The 22,468-nt window shown below is 39.4% G+C and overlaps 1 protein-coding gene across 2 annotated transcripts in view; it reads left to right on the top strand.

Moving 5' to 3' along the window:
• LOC117324453 (netrin receptor UNC5B-like) overlaps positions 1-21,637 on the top strand; it is a 31,083-nt gene extending 9,446 nt beyond the window's left edge. The window contains exons 2-6 of one of the 2 annotated variants that reach the window (XM_033880308.1): positions 8,579-8,630; positions 15,348-16,502; positions 17,100-17,243; positions 18,042-18,206; positions 18,621-21,637. In XM_033880308.1, the coding sequence (XP_033736199.1) occupies positions 8,613-8,630; positions 15,348-16,502; positions 17,100-17,243; positions 18,042-18,206; positions 18,621-18,926 (1,788 nt within the window). In that variant the 5' untranslated portion in view covers positions 8,579-8,612 and the 3' untranslated portion in view covers positions 18,927-21,637. Of the gene's footprint in view, positions 1-8,371; positions 8,631-15,347; positions 16,503-17,099; positions 17,244-18,041; positions 18,207-18,620 lie in introns of those variants that run through there. The other variant, XM_033880309.1, reaches the window with a different exon arrangement.
• The last annotated feature ends 831 nt before the right edge of the window (positions 21,638-22,468 follow it).

The raw sequence follows: 22,468 nt of genomic DNA, 5'->3' as shown, positions 1-22,468 counted from the left end.
TTTTACGTTCTGGGGTACATCAATGCGCATTAAACCCTTTAACTATTGCTAAAATTTTAAAAATTAAAGTATACCCATCTGCACTCTACGGATGTGAACTGTGGGTACTTTCAAATACTGAATTATTGATGCTAGAAAGAGCTCAACACTTTATTGTAAAGTCAATTCAAGGTTTTGGGAAAAGAACAAGAACTGATATGTGTACTTCCTTGATTGGATGGCTCTCTATAGAAGCGTACATTGATATTAAAAAACTTTTGTATTTAGGTAGGATCTGCAGAATGAATAGAAATAACTTAATCTGCAGAGTATTCATTTCGAGATTTTTTATGTACATAGTGAGCAACTGTAGTCAAAAAGGTTTTATACCCGATATCGTTAGAATACTTAAGAAGTATAACTTATATGAATATATTGTACTTTTTCTAGACGATGGTAGCTTTCCAAACAAAATACACTGGAAGTCATTGATTTATAAATCTGTATCTAATTATGAAACTAATGCTTGGTTGCATAGAATGTCTAATGACGCAGACTTCACACGATTTTTATTGCTGCATGACGATCTTAAACCTCATTATTTATGGCAATTAGCTTTGCGTCATCCAAATTTTCTTTATAATATTGGATACATAATGAAATTGATTGTAACTGTTCGGGTAAGTAATGTTCAGCTTTTATGTCACCACTGTGGCCTTTTCTACACAGATTTTGTAACTCATGTTATTTTGCAGTGTTCTGTAACGGATAATATCCGTGATAATCTATGGTGTATTATAGCATCCATTTCAAGTATAGAACTAAGTACATATCTGCATTCACTACCTGATTATTCATTAATACATATTTTACTAGGTGGTCCAATGAACCATCAGGTGAATGAATCTGATCATGAAGAATTTAGATTAGAGTCCATATATGCCATAAAACGAATGTTTGATTTGTACACATAATTAATACATATAGTATCATATATATATATATATATATATATATATATATATTTATGTACATGGAATATAAGACATATATATTACTCAACTTATATCTACGATAATTAACTACATGTATGTGTATATAACATTATATTGTGAACTCGCATGCACTTTTTTGCTTGATATCACTATGTAAATAGTCACGTATTATCTACGTTACATTGATTGTACTTGTATTATCATGCTCTTCTTTGTGGAGGAAATAAAGATGATAATAATAATAATAATAGTAAAAACAGGGGCCATAGGTTATGAGTATCGGACGCTATAGAAACGCTTGAAATCGATACAAAATAGGGGTGTTAGGTAACAATTACATGCGTGGCGGATCGAGTGAATTTGGTTGTGTAAGCGTGGCGGTACCCAGCTAAGGGTGGCGGGCCGCCACGTTAAAACAGGCAATGGTGATCACTGATATGTATAGATCGATACCCTCATCACCCTAACTATATGTATAGATCGATACCCTCATCACCCTAACTATATGTATGTTCTAATTCTTTATTTGTTTAATGAGGATCACAAACAGCCCTAGGGCTACGAGATGCTCTCCTCAACACATAAAACAATACAGTATGTACAAGACGTAATCATAACACACGCTCTCTCACTCACACATACATTCCATAACATAAAGAAGATGAGGTGGAGAGGAAGGATGAGGATAGAGGGAAAGTGGTAAAGCAAAGAGAGTGAAGGTGTGGGAGGGTGGTGGGGGGGGGGGGTTATAAGATGAAATTAGAACCTTTTTGAATCAACAATATAATCAAATACAAAGTCAAAAATGTTTTTGTTTGAGGAATCGGTATTGTTGTCGGAGCCATGCAATATAATGTTTAAAAGGAGATCAGGCATAAGATTTACAATGAGATCTGGATTTACATTTGGAGCCAATTCGTTGCAAGTTTTTCTTAACAATTTCATACGCAAGTTGTTATATTTTGGAGAGGTCAAAAAGAAATGTTTTTTGTCTTCGGGGGAATCTGTACAGTCGTCACAATATTTATTGGGTGTTAATCGGTATAAGAATCTTTGTTTTTCAGGGCGCTAAGACCCATTCTTAGTCTACAATCATTGATTTTTCCTTTCCCATGGCCATAAATATATAAATCATTTGAAACTGGAGTAGAGAGTTGTGATAGGGCTTGTGAAAAAAGATTCAAGCGTTGGTTTGTTCCGAATATGTTCAGGTAACTATATGTATAGATCGATACCCTAATCACCCTAACTATATGTATAGATCGATACCCTCATCACCCTAACTATATGTATAGATCGATACCCTCATCACCCTAACTATATAGATCGATACCCTCATCACCCTAACTATATGTATAGATCGATATCCTCATCACCCTAACTATATGTATAGATCGATACCCTCATCACCCTAACTATATGTACAGATCGATATCCTCATCACCCTAACTATATGTACAGATCGATATCCTCATCACCCTTACATGTATAGATCGATACCCTCATCACCGTGTGTATACACACGAAAACCTCCTCGCCAAAATCATGTAAATATGTGTACCTCAATCATCATCTGTATGTTTGCCGTGACTTGTACGTACTTTTAGACGACTCCATACATACAGGTTACTATGGGGTCACATACTTCTATACACACGTGTCGTCCCGAAATATCAATCATTATGAGGTGAATGTTTTGACAGATAACCTCACTTACGTTCACCGTCCACCCCTGTTCAGAATTGTTTGTTTATTAATTAACACATCATTACATTATTAAGAACTGTTAACATATATAGATTAAATACATCTACTTTAATAGTACGGTACAGTTAGAGAGTCATAATGGTACCCGTTGAGCCAATTACATGATCTGGTAATTAGTATAAACGGCGACCGAAGAGGTATAGCTCACAAGAACCTGATTCGCCCAATATCAGAAGACATATTTTGATATTTTCTATTTTAACAAATGTGGCTACCTGACTTGGATTACACGTACATAAATCTCTGGTAAAAAGGATGTGTCGTACATGGATGTTTATAGACGTAAAGATTGGTACCTTGAACAATATTACACAATATATATGTGTGGATTTGTTGGACTTCAAATGCTATTTCGACATACATCGCATAGACGTTCCAAACTTTGACTCTAATCCTATAGCTGACAGTTGTCATTATCGTGGACAGTTTAGGTAAGATACCCAGGGGTCTTTGTGTACCTGTTGTCATTATCGTGGACAGTTTAGGTAAGATACTCAGGGGTCTTTGTGTACCTGTTGTCATTATCGTGGAAAGTTTAGGTAAGATACTCAGGGGTCTTTGTGTACCTGTTGTCATTATCGTGGACAGTTTAGGTAAGGTAACCAGGCATCTTTGTGTACCTGTTGTCATTATCGTGGACAGTTTAGGTAAGATACCCAGGGATCTTTGTGTACCTGTTGTCATTATCGTGGACAGTTTAGGTAAGATACCCAGGGATCTTTGTGTACCTGTTGTCATTATCGTGGACAGTTTAGGTAAGATACCCAGGGGTCTTTGTGTACCTGTTGTCATTATCGTGGAAAGTTTAGGTAAGATACCCAGGAGTCTTTGTGTACCTGTTGTCATTATCGTGGGCAGTTTAGGTAAGATACCCAGGGGTCTTTGTGTACCTGTTGTCATTATCGTGGAAAGTTTAGGTAAGATACCCAGGAGTCTTTGTGTACCTGTTGTCATTATCGTGGGCAGTTTAGGTAAGATACCCAGGGGTCTTTGTGTACCTGTTGTCATTATCGTGGAAAGTTTAGGTAAGATACCCAGGAGTCTTTGTGTACCTGTTGTCATTATCGTGGGCAGTTTAGGTAAGATACCCAGGGGTCTTTGTGTACCTGTTGTCATTATCGTGGAAAGTTTAGGTAAGATACCCAGGAGTCTTTGTGTACCTGTTGTCATTATCGTGGGCAGTTTAGGTAAGATACCCAGGGGTCTTTGTGTACCTGTTGTCATTATCGTGGAAAGTTTAGGTAAGATACCCAGGAGTCTTTGTGTACCTGTTGTCATTATCGTGGGCAGTTTAGGTAAGATACCCAGGGGTCTTTGTGTACCTGTTGTCATTATCGTGGAAAGTTTAGGTAAGATACCCAGGAGTCTTTGTGTACCTGTTGTCATTATCGTGGGCAGTTTAGGTAAGATACCCAGGGGTCTTTGTGTACCTGTTGTCATTATCGTGGGCAGTTTAGGTAAGATACCCAGGAGTCTTTGTGTACCTGTTGTCATTATCGTGGGCAGTTTAGGTAAGGTAACCAGGCATCTTTGTGTACCTGTTGTCATTATCGTGGACAGTTTAGGTAAGATACCCAGGGGTCTTTGTGTACCTGTTGTCATTATCGTGGGCAGTTTAGGTAAGATACCCAGGGGTCTTTGTGTACCTGTTGTCATTATCGTGGGCAGTTTAGGTAAGATACCCAGGGGTCTTTGTGTACCTGTTGTCATTATCGTGGGCAGTTTAGGTAAGGTAACCAGGCATCTTTGTGTACCTGTTGTCATTATCGTGGACAGTTTAGGTAAGATACCCAGGGGTCTTTGTGTACTTGTTGTCATTATCGTGGACAGTTTAGGTAAGATACCCAGGGGTCTTTGTGTACCTGTTGTCATTATCGTGGGCAGTTTAGGTAAGATACCCAGGGGTCTTTGTGTACCTGTTGTCATTATCGTGGAAAGTTTAGGTAAGGTAACCAGGCATCTTTGTGTACCTGTTGTCATTATCGTGGACAGTTTAGGTAAGATACCCAGGGGTCTTTGTGTACTTGTTGTCATTATCGCGGACAGTTTAGGTAAGATACCCAGGGGTCTTTGTGTACCTGTTGTCATTATCGTGGAAAGTTTAGGTAAGGTAACCAGGCATCTTTGTGTACCTGTTGTCATTATCGTGGACAGTTTAGGTAAGGTAACCAGGCATCTTTGTGTACCTGTTGTCATTATCGTGGACAGTTTAGGTAAGATACCCAGGGGTCTTTGTGTACCTGTTGTCATTATCGTGGGCAGTTTAGGTAAGATACCCAGGGGTCTTTGTGTACCTGTTGTCATTATCGTGGAAAGTTTAGGTAAGGTAACCAGGCATCTTTGTGTACCTGTTGTCATTATCGTGGACAGTTTAGGTAAGATACCCAGGGGTCTTTGTGTACTTGTTGTCATTATCGTGGAAAGTTTAGGTAAGATACCCAGGGGTCTTTGTGTACCTGTTGTTATTATCGTGGACAGTTTAGGTAAGATACCCAGGGGTCTTTGTGTACCTGTTGTCATTATCGTGGACAGTTTAGGTAAGATACCCAGGGGTCTTTGTGTACTTGTTGTCATTATCGTGGAAAGTTTAGGTAAGATACCCAGGGGTCTTTGTGTACCTGTTGTTATTATCGTGGACAGTTTAGGTAAGATACCCAGGGGTCTTTGTGTACCTGTTGTCATTATCGTGGACAGTTTAGGTAAGATACACAGGAGTCTTTGTGTACCTGTTGTCATTATCGTGGACAGTTTAGGTAAGATACCCAGGAATCTTTGTGTACCTGTTGTCATTATCGTGGAAAGTTTAGGTAAGATACCCAGGGGTCTTTGTGTACCTGTTGTCATTATCGTGGAAAGTTCAGGTAAGGTACCCAGGGGTCTTTGTGTACCTGTTGTCATTATCGTGGACAGTTCAGGTAAGGTACCCTTAAATCTTTGTGTAATTGTTCATGCAGCACTTAATATGTTACAAAAGGAAACCTTACCACTTATTGATACCACCTCCCTTTTTTTAGCCTTAGCCTGCGATATGATCTTTATTTAGGGGTCAAACATCAAAATTGACCTTTTATAGATGTTGTAATAAAAATTACAACGATACTTACGGCTATATATAATATATGTGTGTACCCAAATTACCACACACATTTCCCCTGTCCGTACGTTACCAGGTGAGAGAATACCGAGAACTAAGAAAATGACCGCATATCAGGTAGTTGGTGTTTTGACGTGGCACCGATGCAGATTACTGAGGTTTCGATAACGTGGTAAACCTGAAAGTCACAGACTATTGTGTTTATTTGTGTCAATGACCTTACTTATGATGGTTATGTAAAGCTATTTTAGTATATAAATAAGGGTGGACATTTGTCTTTCTGTATAAGTCGGCGGAGTATTTAAAACAATGTACGCGTTCGTATCGCTTATCAGCATTATTCCTGTTTACTTCGTGTGTTACTATCGAGGAAATTGCTCTTTAAATGACCTCTTCCTCTCAATAAATTCCGTATTGAAGGGAAACGTGGACAATACCCTCTCATCGACAGTCGAATGGCAATCCTTGTCTTGTTCCATAATCCGATGTGGAATCTATGGTGCAAATGTTTTATCTTCTTAGGATACTATTGATTTTGATGATGAGTTTGTTTCACTTCCGTCTACGAAGAACAAGATAAGAATGAATTGAGCTTCTTACAACAGTTTACAAGGTTACATACAAAGTTTAACATCCTCGCAACAGCCAGGGTCGTATGAGGAGGGAAGTCATGGAGACACCAATAACCAGGGTCGTATGATTGCACTCTTAAACCTGTTTGCACTTTTTAACCTAATTACACTCTTAAACATGATTACACATTTACATCAGATTACACTCCTTGACCTGATTGCTCTCTTTAACCTGATTACACTTTTTAACCTAGTTACATTCCTAAACATGATTACACTATTAAACCTGGTTACACTCCTAAACATGATTACACTATTAAACCAAAACTACATTGCCTGATTATTTATATTAAGTGTTCAAAAATTAATACGCATAATTTCATAGTGTATGTCTGAGGTATTTTCACGAATTAACAGAAATGCTCCATATATAACAATAATACTTCGCCATTAAGGAAACATTTTAGATGTGAAACCAAGTCAGCAAAGCTAACCATTAAGATATCATGTGTATAAGGTTGAGAATCGCTAAGAGTAGGTAATATGCGCTGTGTATCGATGTGAGCCTGTACACTTTGTTTTAATAATAAAATGAGAGTTTTAAATATCCATTTATATAAACCAAAAGGTCGTCATAAAATGTGTACCCATAAGATATACCATATAATTATTATCATTATCATATAAATATCCATTTATATAAACCAAAAGAACGCCATATAAATGTCTACCCATATAATTAATATCATATATATACATGTATACATCATTTTGATAGTATACATGTACATTTTACTATATTTCATATTATCCTCATCATCTGCAACAACGATGACGTAATGTTGATTCGTTGATGAATTTATCAAAACTTTTGTTCACCAACCGGTGTCACCGGTCATTCAAACAGAATAGCAATGCTTTTACACTTTGATAAGTGGCCCAAATTTTAATACATTGTATCCTCGTTATGTATCATGACAAATCATTTTAATGTTGTTTTTTTAATAATACCATTCCTGTATAATTATCAGTCATAAAAATGTTTAGCTTTCATTTTATTATCAACTTGATAATATCAACCTCGGGTCACAAGTGATTTCTCTTCTAACAGCGGCATATGGGTGGTAAATCGGTGCGCCGGTATCATGTAGACACACATAGATGTACAAAAATATGTTCCATATCACAAATGAGTCAGCAGATTATCTTTGCTTTAACGTCATCTTATTGACTTTAACGTCATCTTATTGACTTTAACGTCATCTTATTGACTTTTGGAAGCCAGAATCGCAGCCTCAAGTAATATTACAAAAATTGAAATGAAACCGGAAGGATACTTTACTCTTGACCACTATATACTTTACTCTTGACCACTATACACTTTACTCTTGACCGCTATATACTTTTCTCTTGACCACTATATACTTTTCTCCTGACCGCTATATACTTTTCTCTTGACCACTATATACTTTTCTCTTGACCACTATATACTTTACTCTTGACCACTATATACTTTTCTCTTGACCGCTATATACTTTACTCGACGGCTTTCAATGTGAATTTTTGTTTATTTTATCAGATTGCATTTTTATGATATTTGTTCACTAGTAATATATGTTTCTGTGTACACATCAAACTCTGCTCATTTTACTTTTAATGATGTGAAATTCGCCGAAGTAGTGCTCAACTCTGGTAACAAAGAGAGGAAGTTTTCTATTACAACAATATGTCTACACGTACGTAGATTATATATTACTCAATCGCACATATGTATAATTACAAACAAAATTGTACCACCCGTATGTACAACGTGACATGTATTTCTCATTGGCCTACGTCGACACCTAAGTATCATGTTTGAATGCAATGCACTACAGGTTCTGACTTCCGGGTTGTACATGTATATTGAGATATGTGTGTATATAAAGTATTATACACCTGTGAGGGTGTTCAGGTTGGTGGGATACACTCGCATCCGGGATAAGACTTTGTGTAGGAGGCGATTCGACAGGGAAAAGTTTATTTTGAAATATAAAGAGTAATCGTTTCTGTTGGCCTATCTCTCAAAAAAGGCAGAACATTCGAGATGTGACATTTTTAGCATACGAACGATAGAAGAAAAATGTGTAGGAAGAAGTTGAACGGATATTAAATTGACTGCCTTTTTTCAGTGTGGACGTATACAGAGCTGAATAGTAGAGGACAATGACGGATCCTAGTGCGGTAAGTTAATATTGCTATATCATATTTAGATCCTCGTTGAACGATATATTGTTTTCTATTTTAAAGTTGCCATATGACGTGAGGTATGCACGGTATGGTGATCTCATGTACTTGACGAAGAGCGACGATTGTATGATATAGAGCTGGATATGCCATACACATATGTACAGAACCAGCATCATTTAAACATTCCATAGTGATTACTATATATACTGTGAGTTATAAGGTTAGAGGCCACTCAGGCCAGTTATTATACACAATGAATCATTCGCTATGTGTATTCGATACAAGCTGATGTTGTCACCCAGGCGTCGGCGTCGCGGCGTTGGTTTTCTGACTGAAGTTGTTGGTGCAGGTGTTGAAAGACATTGATAAATCACTTTATAATTGTACTAGGGTACTGGTATTGAAGTTTAGGCTCGAGTCCCTGTGGGATTATACTATCCTCTCCCGGAGTCAACCTAAAGGTGTGTTGTTTTTTTTTTTAGAAAACCTGCTTTTTGACAAATATTTGTTTTTTGGACTAAGACAAATACTTTAAGTTTTTGGTGCAAGTGCTAAAAGGCATTAACATATAACTTTAACTGTACTAGTGTACTGTTGTTTGACATTAGGGTCCCTGTGGGGTTAGACTAACATTAGTGTCCCTGTGGGGTTAGACTAACATTAGTGTCCCTGTGGGGTTAGACTAACATTAGTGTCCCTGTGGGGTTAGACTAACATTAGTGTCCCTGTGGGGTTAGACTAACATAAGGGTCCCTGTGGGGTTAGACTAACATTATTGTCCCTGTGGGGTTAGACTAACATTAGTGTCCCTGTGGGGTTAGACTAACATTATTGTCCCTGTGGGGTTAGACTAACATTAGTGTCCCTGTGGGGTTAGACTAACATTAGTGTCCCTGTGGGGTTAGACTAACATTAGTGTCCCTGTGGGGTTAGACTAACATTAGTGTCCCTGTGGGGTTAGACTAACATAATTGTCCCTGTGGGGTTAGACTAACATAAGGGTCCCTGTGGGGTTAGACTAACATTATTGTCCCTGTGGGGTTAGACTAACATTAGTGTCCCTGTGGGGTTAGACTAACATTATTGTCCCTGTGGGGTTAGACTAACATTAGGGTCCCTGTGGGGTTAGACTAACATTAGGGTCCCTGTGGGGTTAGACTAACATTATTGTCCCTGTGGGGTTAGACTAACATTAGTGTCCCTGTGGGGTTAGACTAACATAAGTGTCCCTGTGGGGTTAGACTAACATTAGTGTCCCTGTGGGGTTAGACTAACATTAGTGTCCCTGTGGGGTTAGACTAACATTAGGGTCCCTGTGGGGTTAGACTAACATTAGTGTCCCTGTGGGGTTAGACTAACATTAGTGTCCCTGTGGGGTTAGACTAACATTAGTGTCCCTGTGGGGTTAGACTAACATTAGTGTCCCGGTGGGGTTAGACTAACATTAGGGTCCCTGTGGGGTTAAACTAACATTAGTGTCCCTGTGGGGTTAGACTAACATTAGTGTCCCTGTGGGGTTAGACTAACATTAGTGTCCCTGTGGGGTTAGACTAACATTAGTGTCCCTGTGGGTAGACTAACATTAGGGTCCCTGTGGGGTTAGACTAACATTAGTGTCCCTGTGGGGTTAGACTAACATTAGTTTCCCTGTGGGGTTAGACTCACATTATTGTCCCTGTGGGGTTAGACTCACATTATTGTCCCTGTGGGGTTAGACTAACATTAGTGTCCCTGTGGGGTTAGACTAACATTAGGGTCCCTGTGGGGTTAGACTAACATTGGTGTCCCTGTGGAGTTAGACTAACAGTCGTGTCCCTGTGGGGTTAGACTAACATTATTGTCCCTGTGGGGTTAGACTAACATTAGGGTCCCTGTGGGGTTAGACTAACATTATTGTCCCTGTGGGGTTAGACTAACATTAGTGTCCCTGTGGGGTTAGACTAACATTAGTGTCCCTGTGGGGTTAGACTAACATTAGGGTCCCTGTGGGGTTAGACTAACATTAGGGTCCCTGTGGGGTTAGACTAACATTAGGGTCCCTGTGGGGTTAGACTAACATTAGGGTCCCTGTGGGTTAGACTAACATTATTGTCCCTGTGGGGTTAGACTAACATTAGAGTCCCTGTGGGGTTAGACTAACATTATTGTCCCTGTGGGGTTAGACTAACATTATTGTCCCTGTGGGGTTAGACTAACATTAGTGTCCCTGTGGGGTTAGACTAACATTATTGTCCCGGTGGGGTTAGACTAGCATTAGGGTCCCTGTGGGGTTAGACTAACATTAGTGTCCCTGTGGGGTTAGACTAACATTAGTGTCCCTGTGGGGTTAGACTAACATTATTGTCCCTGTGGGGTTAGACTAACATTATTGTCCCTGTGGGGTTAGACTAACATTAGGGTCCCTGTGGGTTAGACTAACATTATTGTCCCTGTGGGGTTAGACTAACATTAGGGTCCCTGTGGGGTTAGACTAACATTAGTGTCCCTGTGGGGTTAGACTAACATTAGTGTCCCTGTGGGGTTAGACTAACATTAGTGTCCCTGTGGGGTTAGACTAACATTAGTGTCCCTGTGGGGTTAGACTAACATTAGTGTCCCTGTGGGGTTAGACTAACATTAATGTCCCTGTGGGGTAAGACTAACATTATTGTCCCTGTGGGGTTAGACTAACATTAGTGTCCCTGTGGGGTTAGACTAACATTAGTGTCCCTGTGGGGTTAGACTAACATTAGGGTCCCTGTGGGGTTAGACTAACATTATTGTTCCTGTGGGGTTAGACTAACATTATTGTCCCTGTGGGGTTAGACTAACATTAGGGTCCCTGTGGGGTTAGACTAACATTATTGTCCCTGTGGGGTTAGACTAACATTAGGGTCCCTGTGGGGTTAGACTAACATTATTGTCCCTGTGGGGTTAGACTAACATTAGTGTCCCTGTGGGGTTAGACTAACATTAGGGTCCCTGTGGGGTTAGTTGTCCCTGTGGGGTTAGACTAACATTAGGGTCTCTGTGGGGTTAGACTAACATTATTGTCCCTGTGGGGTTAGACTAACATTATTGTCCCTGTGGGGTTAGACTAACATTAGGGTCCCTGTGGGGTTAGACTAACATTAGTGTCCCTGTGGGGTTAGACTAACATTATTGTCCCTGTGGGGTTAGACTAACATTAGGGTCTCTGTGGGGTTAGACTAACATTATTGTCCCTGTGGGGTTAGACTAACATTATTGTCCCTGTGGGGTTAGACTAACATTAGGGTCCCTGTGGGTTAGACTAACATTATTGTCCCTGTGGGGTTAGACTAACATTAGGGTCCCTGTGGGGTTAGACTAACATTAGGGTCCCTGTGGGGTTAGACTAACATTATTGTCCCTGTGGGGTTAGACTAACATTAGTGTCCCTGTGGGGTTAGACTAACATTAGTGTCCCTGTGGGGTTAGACTAACATTAGGGTCCCTGTGGGGTTAGACTAACATTATTGTTCCTGTGGGGTTAGACTAACATTATTGTCCCTGTGGGGTTAGACTAACATTAGGGTCCCTGTGGGTTAGACTAACATTATTGTCCCTGTGGGGTTAGACTAACATTAGGGTCCCTGTGGGGTTAGACTAACATTATTGTCCCTGTGGGGTTAGACTAACATTAGTGTCCCTGTGGGGTTAGACTAACATTAGGGTCCCTGTGGGGTTAGACTAACATTATTGTCCCTGTGGGGTTAGACTAACATTAGTGTCCCTGTGGGGTTAGACTAACATTAGGGTCCCTGTGGGTTAGACTAACATTAGGGTCCCTGTGGGGTTAGACTAACATTAGGGTCCCTGTGGGGTTAGACTAACATTAGGGTCCCTGTGGGGTTAGACTAACATTAGGGTCCCTGTGGGGTTAGACTAACATTATTGTCCCTGTGGGGTTAGACTAACATTAGTGTCCCTGTGGGGTTAGACTAACATTAGGGTCCCTGTGGGGTTAGACTAACATTAGTGTCCCTGTGGGGTTAGACTAACATTAGTGTCCCTGTGGGGTTAGACTAACATTAGTGTCCCTGTGGGGTTAGACTAACATTAGTGTACCTGTGGGGTTAGACTAACATTAGTGTCCCTGTGGGGTTAGACTAACATTAGGGTCCCTGTGGGTTAGACTAACATTAGGGTCCCTGTGGGGTTAGACTAACATTAGTTTCCCTGTGGGGTAAGACTAACATTAGTGTCCATGTGGTGTTAGACTAACATTAGGGTCCCTGTGGGGTTAGACTAACATTAGTGTCCCTGTGGGGTTAGACTAATATCATTGTCCCTGTGGGGTTAGACTAACATTAGTGTCCCTGTGGGGTTAGACTAACATTAGTGTCCCTGTGGGGTTAGACTAACATTAGTGTCCCTGTGGGGTTAGACTAACATTAGTGTCCCTGTGGGGTTAGACTAACATTAGGGTCCCTGTGGGTTAGACTAACATTAGGGTCCCTGTGGGGTTAGACTAACATTAGGGTCCCTGTGGGGTTAGACTAACATTAGGGTCCCTGTGGGGTTAGACTAACATTAGGGTCCCTGTGGGGTTAGACAAACATTATTGTCCCTGTGGGGTTAGACTAACATTAGTGTCCCTGTGGGGTTAGACTAACATTAGGGTCCCTGTGGGTTAGACTAACATTATTGTCCCTGTGGGGTTAGACTAACAGTCGTGTCCCTGTGGGGTTAGACTAACATCATTGTCCCTGTGGGGTTAGACTAACATTAGTGTCCCTGTGGGGTTAGACTAACATTATTGTCCCTGTGGGGTTAGACTAACGTTAGTGTCCCTATGTGGTTAGACTAACATTAGTGTCCCTGTGGGGTTAGACTAACATTAGGGTCCCTGTGGGGTTAGACTAACATTATTGTCCCTGTGGGGTTAGACTAACATTAGTGTCCCTGTGGTGTTAGACTAACATTAGTGTCCCTGTGGGGTTAGACTAACATTAGTGTCCCTGTGGGGTTAGACTAACATTAGTGTCCCTGTGGTGTTAGACTAACATTAGGGTCCCTGTGGGGTTAGACTAACATAATTGTCCCTGTGGGGTTAGACTAACATTAGTGTCCCTGTGGGTTAGACTAACATTATTGTCCCTGTGGGGTTAGACTAACATTAGGGTCCCTGTGGGGTTAGACTAACATTAGTGTCCCTGTGGGGTTAGACTAACATTATTGTCCCTGTGGGGTTAGACTAACATTATTGTCCCTGTGGGGTTAGACTAACATTATTGTCCCTGTGGGGTTAGACTAACATTATTGTCCCTGTGGGGTTAGACTAACATTAGGGTCCCTGTGGGGTTAGACTAGCATTAGTGTCCCTGTGGGGTTAGACTAACATCATTGTCCCTGTGGGGTTAGACTAACATTAGTGTCCCTGTGGGGTTAGACTAACATAATTGTCCCTGTGGGGTTAGACTAACATTAGTGTCCCTGTGGGGTTAGACTAACATTAGTGTCCCTGTGGGGTTAGACTAACATTAGTGTCCCTGTGGGGTTAGACTAACATCATTGTCCCTGTGGGGTTAGACTAACATTATTGTCCCTGTGGGGTTAGACTAACATTAGTGTCCCTGTGGGGTTAGACTAACATTATTGTCCCTGTGGGGTTAGACTAACATTAGGGTCCCTGTGGGGTTAGACTAACATTAGTGTCCCTGTGGGGTTAGACTAACATTAGTGTCCCTGTGGGGTTAGACTAACATAAGTGTCCCTGTGGGGTTAGACTAACATTAGTGTCCCTGTGGGGTTAGACTAACATTAGTGTCCCTGTGGGGTTAGACTAACATTAGTGTCCCTGTGGGGTTAGACTAACATTAGGGTCCCTGTGGGGTTAGACTAACATTAGGGTCCCTGTGGGGTTAGACTAACATTAGTGTCCCTGTGGGGTTAGACTAACATTAGTGTCCCTGTGGGGTTAGACTAACATTAGTGTCCCTGTGGGGTTAGACTAACATTAATGTCCCTGTGGGGTAAGACTAACATTAGGGTCCCTGTGGGGTTAGACTAAAATTTGTGTACCTGTGGGATTAGACTTTCACATCCCGGAGTTGAACTGAAAAGTTTTTGGAAAAAAGACCGCTTTTTGACACGTTTTTGACTTAGAATTTTTATGTGAACAAAAACTTTTAGTTTCTGGTGCGAGTGTTGAAAGCCATTAACACGTCACTTTATAATTGTACTAGGATACTGCTAATTGACATTAGGGTCCCTGTGAGGTTTAACTCTTCACTTCCCCAGTAAAACCTGCTCACTTCTCTAGTCAAACTAAGATAGTTTTGGAGAGAAAAACTGCTTGATGACATGTTTGGACTTCGCCTTTTTTTAATTTTCGCAGATATCAGATATTTTTCAGCTATTTATGAATAATGTCAATTAGGGTTGAGTATCACAAATCAATTCGGTCAAGTACATAATATAGCTCTTATTTATCCAATATGCAAAACTATACAAATTTGTATTTTTGATTATTTATTGACAGACATTTGCGAGACGAGCTATGCTGTTCTTCAACAGTTCTTGTTTTAGTCAGTGAAAACCTACTGTGCAAGACACTGTCCGAAATGGCATATTTGTATCTAAGATAAATGGATTTATTTTTCTAGTCTTAAGATTTGATACTATTTTCTAAAATGCAGGTCATTAAGAGAATATGTTATTTGTAGTTGAATATGTACGGATTATAAATGAACCATTTGTGGTTTTCAGACTGCGGGTTTGGTGGTGCTGGGCGTGTTCCTTTTGTTGGTCATCATAGCTTTTGTCGTCGTGGTATTCTTCGTCATAAAGAAACTCAAATTCCAACATAAAGAAATTTTAGAGCTGAATGAACGGATTGACAGTCTAAAGTCAGCAGAACAGGGTGATGTTACCGTGGAAACGGACCGTGATGTTGTGGTGTCCAGGACAAAACCAAAGGGAGAAATGAGAGCGGACAGTGCAGTGGACATGTGTGACACCTACAGCTTAAGTACACATGGTAACAGTGTACACGGCAATGACATCACACAGGACCACTGTCCTGTATCAATCAAACCACAATACACCATCAAAATTAAGAATCGACACACCCTTATGTTTGGTCCCCGAACTGCCATGCCGCAAATGGTGGCTTTGACGCAAGACTTTTCTCGCGGCGACGAAGATATCGATGCTGTTACCTCTGTAGACGACATCGACATAGAAAGTGTCGACGAAAGCGACACGGTCGGTACGCTCACACCACTCTCTCGACAATCTATATGGCAGGGTCGGCCGACTTCATTTCTCATGCAGACCCCATCTGCAACCCCCGACACAACAAGCAAAGCTCTGTCACATGATAAGGGTGTCTTCGTTCACAAAAGTATCGGTAAAGATGGCGACATTATTAAGATGTCTGGTGTAACGTTGGAAATTCCCCCTGGTGCATTGGATGAATCTAAATTGATAACATTAGGAGTCACATGGGATGAAGCCCTTCTTCCTGAATTAAAAAAGAAGCAAGCGCGTCTTAGTCCTGTGATAGTATGCCAACCTTGTATACAGTTCACAAAACCGGTGAAACTGACATTTCCCCACTGCGGTGTGAAGATAATAAGTGATTGGATACCACGGGTTATTAAACGCCAGGGTAGTGTGGACGACACGGGATCGGAGTGGACGAATTTGACCCTGGACGATTACGAGGAGAGAGATGTTACTGATTCTGAAGTAACTGTCAGTCTTAAACATTTTACTTTATACACACTGATAGGGGAATCAAAGCAAGGTAAAACGGCTGCTAAAAAAGTCAAGTTAATCGCTTTCACGCCAACGCTTCAATTAGGCGCTATGTTCAAAACAAGAATATACTGCATCAACGACTACGAAAAAGAAATCAAGGTAAGTTGAACTCCACGTCATATTGAACACTTGACATAGTTTAGGTAAGGATATGCTACGAGGCACGAGGGATATTAATGGAATAAGTTTTGAATATTCTCAATTATTTTTCGTAACGCACAAACTAATTCAATTTATATCGGAATCTTTTTCTATCTCATCAGACCTTCCAATGGAAAACTATATCTAGACTCGCTGAATGACTATATATGAAACGGAAACTAGAATTTGTTATACTTATATAACTTGGGGCGTTTCTTGAAAAAATAGGTTCATCTCTTATTATACTTCAATTCATATCGTTTTCTAACAATCACCACATCCAGAATCATGTAAACAGCTGATGCGACGTCTCGTCTCGTTGGTTAGTTTATTTTTGCGACATTGCTATATCGGCCTTGATCTTCGGTTATACTGATTTAACATGAGAGTTCGTACACGTACATTTGTACATATATTACTTTTAGCTTTTTATGTGTCCTGTGATGGCGGCGATATTTCCAGAATTAAGGAAACTCGATTGTCTACAAATATATAAACGAATTGCTTGTTGGTTTCTTGTGAGTAATATTTGGCGTTTTCTTGCTCATGACAAAGGAGGTAGATGAAGTTGAGAATAAGCTAGACGGAAGCATGTCAAACGCACCAGTGCCTCTCCTTTTCCACGACAATGGCGAGGACCTGACTGTAACCTTGAAGAAGGACACACGGGAATGGAACTTGTGTGGGGACAAATTACAGGTAAACATTTCATTTCAAGGTCTCTATTTTTAAACACAATGTGTTGTTGTATAACTGGGCCTTTCATTGACTTGATAAAGAGGTAACGTGGTTTTCCCTAATCCGGAAATATGAAAGTGTGGGTATTCCAAAATGTAATTAAGCGTTGATAAACTGACAAATATACACGATTGAATTACAATACATAGAGAATACATGGTCAGTGTCTTAAAATATAAGCTGTATTTTGGCGAGGGTAAAGAAAGACAAAAGTGGCGAGCCTTGGCGAGCCACTTTTGTCTTTCTGTCCCGAGCCAAAAATACAGCTTATATTTTAAGACACTGACCATGTATTCTATTTATCCTGCAACAGACATAAAAATAATCATCAGAAATAATCATTTTGAAGTGAAACGGTGTCAAAAATGACAGAAATATGTTCGCCTTTTAAACGTAGTTTCACTTTGAAGTAGGTCAGTCGAACTGAAGCACATGCTATGATTCCAAAATACAGCTGTTTTCCGTCACTGCCATATACAGCAAAATATATACGGTGGGTGTATTCCGACAATGCGGTGGCAGTTGCAGGATAAATAAATGTATCCGGTGTGCTAGTAATCCTTCAAAATATACCAAATATTAAATTGTTTTAGTGCAAAACAACATACCCTTCTCAGAACAATAAGGTCACAATACGTCATTTGTAAAGAAGACACACAAAGTTGCCCGGAGAATACGTTGGATCCTGCAAATGACAAACAACACTGTATATTAAATGATTTTAATTTATCGACTAATTACCTTACCACTTAACTACAGTATATGGACTTTGAGAGTGTTTGGCATGCAATGACTCCTTACTGCAACTTCGTATTCGAACCTTCCGCTCCGGCCAACAACAAGATCTACTGCGAATTTGAGTCCCTTCAGCAGACAGTAGGGCGGAAGGTCTCCCTCCAAATCTCGGCTGAACACGTGGCGCCAGTAAGTTATCGATATATACATGGACTCATTTTTTAATTTGTATTTTTACACTGAGAATATATTTATGTACTTATATCAATGTATATTAATCAAGGATGATAGCTAACATTCCGGTTTATTGTCTTATAGCTCCGTGACATGAAAAGTTAATCCTTATAATTTAATCAACAATACACTATCCCATGGAAACCCACTTTTACCCCTTTGTTAAAAATGTTATTGAATTATTCTTAATCATATACAAATTTTCACTGATGAATTGGAAACAGACATTTATACTTTGGAGCTGTGTTCAAAAATATCATTAGAGGAATGATAATGGTAGATATTTTCATAAGCTGTTATAACTTACGTGAATTTAACTATGCTCGGTTACTCGATTAAAGAAGACAAAATGTGATGTTTCGTTTTCAGGTCAATAAATTGTCCCCTTACATGGACCCGCGCCAAGAGTTAAACCGGAAGTTAATCATTCTATTGGACCCCAAGACAAGCTCTGACGCAGGTGATTTCCGGGATTTGGCTTCCAAAATGAACCTTGATGGCGCACACGTGACTTACCTAGAGAGTCAGACAAATCCAACAGAACAGTTATTAAAACAATGGCAGGATGACAAACGGAGTCTACACGAACTCAAAAAGGTTTTGTTAGAAATAAATCGATTAGACGCCGCCGAGGAAGTAGAACTCTATATGAGCAAATATTTGACCAGTGATTAGGTCGTGATGATAAATTACCAGTAATCATCTGAAAACCGCCATTAATAATATATATCTGTGATAAGAAGTTGATTATGAATGTCCCTTTACCTTCAAGTCCCTTACAAAGATTATCCATCCCGAAATCACACTACAAACACCTTGTCACTATCAATACTTCATTTTATGTAATGTTGTAAAGACTAATATTAATTGATATTTAGCGTCACAACAGTTTCAAATCATCCCATCAATCAACATTATCACAGATAATCATAATCCTCAATGACAACGCCTCCCATCTCTGACGTCACTTCAGACTATAGCTCCCATGTTTGACATCGCTATGAACTTCTTTAGCCAGCTCTGACGTCACCATATATTACAAATTCCCTTTTTGATGTTTACATATAATTAAACTCCTATCCTCGATGTCACTATGGCTACATATCCAAATATGAGGTTACTATAGATTACAAATCCCGTCTCTGACGGCACAACATGTATATACTACAAAACTTATGAATTTTAACAATGACTTAAACGGATGTTTACTCCTAGATATGCGTAGTGGATTTTCCAGTTTTATTCCTTATATGATATATAGAGGTTACACAACGAGTGGTGGTTGTTGTATATGGTATTTCTTTCGCTGGACATGGACCCGCGCCAAGAGTTAAACCGGAAGTTAATCATTCTATTGGACCCCAAGACAAGCTCTGACGCAGGTGATTTCCGGGATTTGGCTTCCAAAATGAACCTTGATGGTGCACACGTGACTTACCTAGAGAGTCAGACAAATCCAACAGAACAGTTATTAAAACAATGGCAGGATGACAAACGGAGTCTACACGAACTCAAAAAGGTTTTGTTAGATATAAATCGATTAGACGCCGCCGAGGAAGTAGAACTCTATATGAGCAAATATTTGACCAGTGATTAGGTCGTGATGATAAATTACCAGTAATCATCTGAAAACCGCCATTAATAATATATATCTGTGATAAGAAGTTGATTATGAATGTCCCTTTACCTTCAAGTCCCTTACAAAGATTATCCATCCCGAAATCACACTACAAACACCTTGTCACTATCAATACTTCATTTTATGTAATGTTGTAAAGACTAATATTAATTGATATTTAGCGTCACAACAGTTTCAAATCACCCCATCAATCAACATTATCACAGATAATCATAATCCTCAATGACAACGCCTCCCATCTCTGACTTCAGACTATAGCTCCCATGTCTGACATCGCTATAAACTTCTTTAGCCAGCTCTGACGTCACCATATATTACAAATTCCCTTTTTGATGTTTACATATAATTAAACTCCTATCCTCGATGTCACTATGGCTACATATCCAAATATGAGGTTACTATAGATTACAAATCCCGTCTCTGACGGCACAACATGTATATACTACAAAACTTATGAATTTTAACAATGACTTAAACGGATGTTTACTCCTAGATATGCGTAGTGGATTTTCCAGTTTTATTCCTTATATGATATACATTGTATAGAGGTTACACAACGAGTGGTGGTTGTTGTATATGGTATTTCTTTCACTGGAGTTAGTTGTTTTTCAAAAGTTACAAAAACACGAGCTTTCACGAGGGTTTTTTTGTAACTTTTGAAAATAACTAACGTGAGTGAAATAGATACCATATACAACAACCACGAGTTTGTATGACCTGTTTCTACCACAACAGAAAAGTTATTCTGAGGATGAATTGACCTGATTTGTGTCAACGCCTGTTCTTTTAACAATATCAGGTGTGGTGTAAGGATATGACCCAATTTAAGATACCGCTTATTAATATGCAATACTGGCAAATTCGGAAATGCATGGAAAGATTTTTGATTTGTAATGAAATGAATTCATTACAAATCATAACAAACTGATAAGTAGGTTTATTCTTTCAACGCAATAAATTGATAAAAATCCTTTATATATTTTCAAGAATATAACAAAACAATTGCGAACTTCTTATTGTGCGTTATCATTTCCAGGAAATCGTGAAGCGGCCTTCAAGTGTTAGCCAATCAAATTGCATTGAACCATGTGATTAAAAGATAGTGCCGGTCAAAGGTCACCGTGTCAACCAACCAAAACACATTTAGAGTTTATTCCACGTGTTGTATAAGCTGAATGTTGTTCATCAACTGTAATGATTATTCCATGCCTTGGTAATAACGCCCACCTAATGTGGTAGAAAACATATTTCCTCACTTTAATATTACTATTGTAACTTTTGCATGAGTGTGGTTCCGGTTCACTGTTTCCCTTTGCCAATGAAAATTGTTCAAAAATCAGCGATGCTTTTCCCGGACGCTTGGTATTCTGTTTTCTTCCGTTTCGCTCACGCGGGTTAAAGCAGGTACAAATGTTTCTACTTCCTAATAACATATGAAGAAAATATTTTCCCTGCGTGTTACATTATACAAACAAATCATAGTTTTGATAGCTCCTTCGAACTGTTGCATGTAAGATTATGGCTCCATTTCTCCAGCGCCTAATACCACCAATTTTAATCGTCCTCAAGCTTGGCTCAATCTCTGTTTGATATTACGTTGTAGTAGAGACTTTGTCTCTTCCTTAGTGTATAGGTACTTCGATAGACACAAAAATGCTGGTGATATTGGGGTCGTAGAAATGTTGATGATACAGGGAGGGAGGAAGACAGTTGTTTGCGGCAAAGGGATGGAGAAAGAGAGACGGAAGCAGACGGAATAGAAAGACAGGGATATGGAGGGAGGAAGGTAAAGAGATGGAGACAAAGAGAGGGAGACGGAGAGAGGGGGCGAAGAGAGGAAAGGAAACAGACGGAAGGAGAGAGACAAAGAAAGAAGGAGAAAAGATCGAGATGGAGATGGGGAGGGAAATAAAAAAGGGAAGGAGAGAGACAAAGAGGGAGGGCGACAAGGAGAGAGATAGAGAAGAGAGACAGAGAAAAGAAGTGGGAGAGATTTGTTATTAAAATATCTGTATAAACAAATATTTTACTATTTTGTGCGTTCCGAGCTTATTACCGTGCCGGAGTAGTACTATAAAGATATTTATGTGTACAATTTTAATGGCCGTTTTCTGTATATTGTTTTGAAATGCAAAATCAGACACATAATCCCGGGACACACGTACATTAATCTCTGCCACTCAAAATCAATTGTATTATATATTTATTTATGCCTCTTGTAAAACCGTTGTGGTTTATAATTTGTTTATACTCAATAAGTATGACTGTACTTGTTAATTAAACGAGAACAGCTGTTGGGGATATTTCATATATAACTTATTATATATGTATATGTTCATTAAGCAACAAGAGGACAATTATGAAGGAATATTATTAACATGTTTTATTTACTGCTAAATCAGTGACTTTGGAAAATAGTCTTGCCACTTCTTGTCTTGCATACGTAGTAGAGCGGTATCTCTAAGAGATGTTGTATAGTTGGTCTTTTGTTTGTATTAAACAACCCTTCACAGAGGTTTGTAATAAAAAGAAATAACAAAGTAAGCTAAAACCAAGTTAGAAACCCGATATAAAAGTA

This window comes from Pecten maximus, chromosome 3, assembly GCF_902652985.1.
Source record: "Pecten maximus chromosome 3, xPecMax1.1, whole genome shotgun sequence".
NCBI lineage: Eukaryota > Metazoa > Mollusca > Bivalvia > Pectinida > Pectinidae > Pecten > Pecten maximus.
This window is presented reverse-complemented; position numbering and strand designations above follow the sequence as displayed.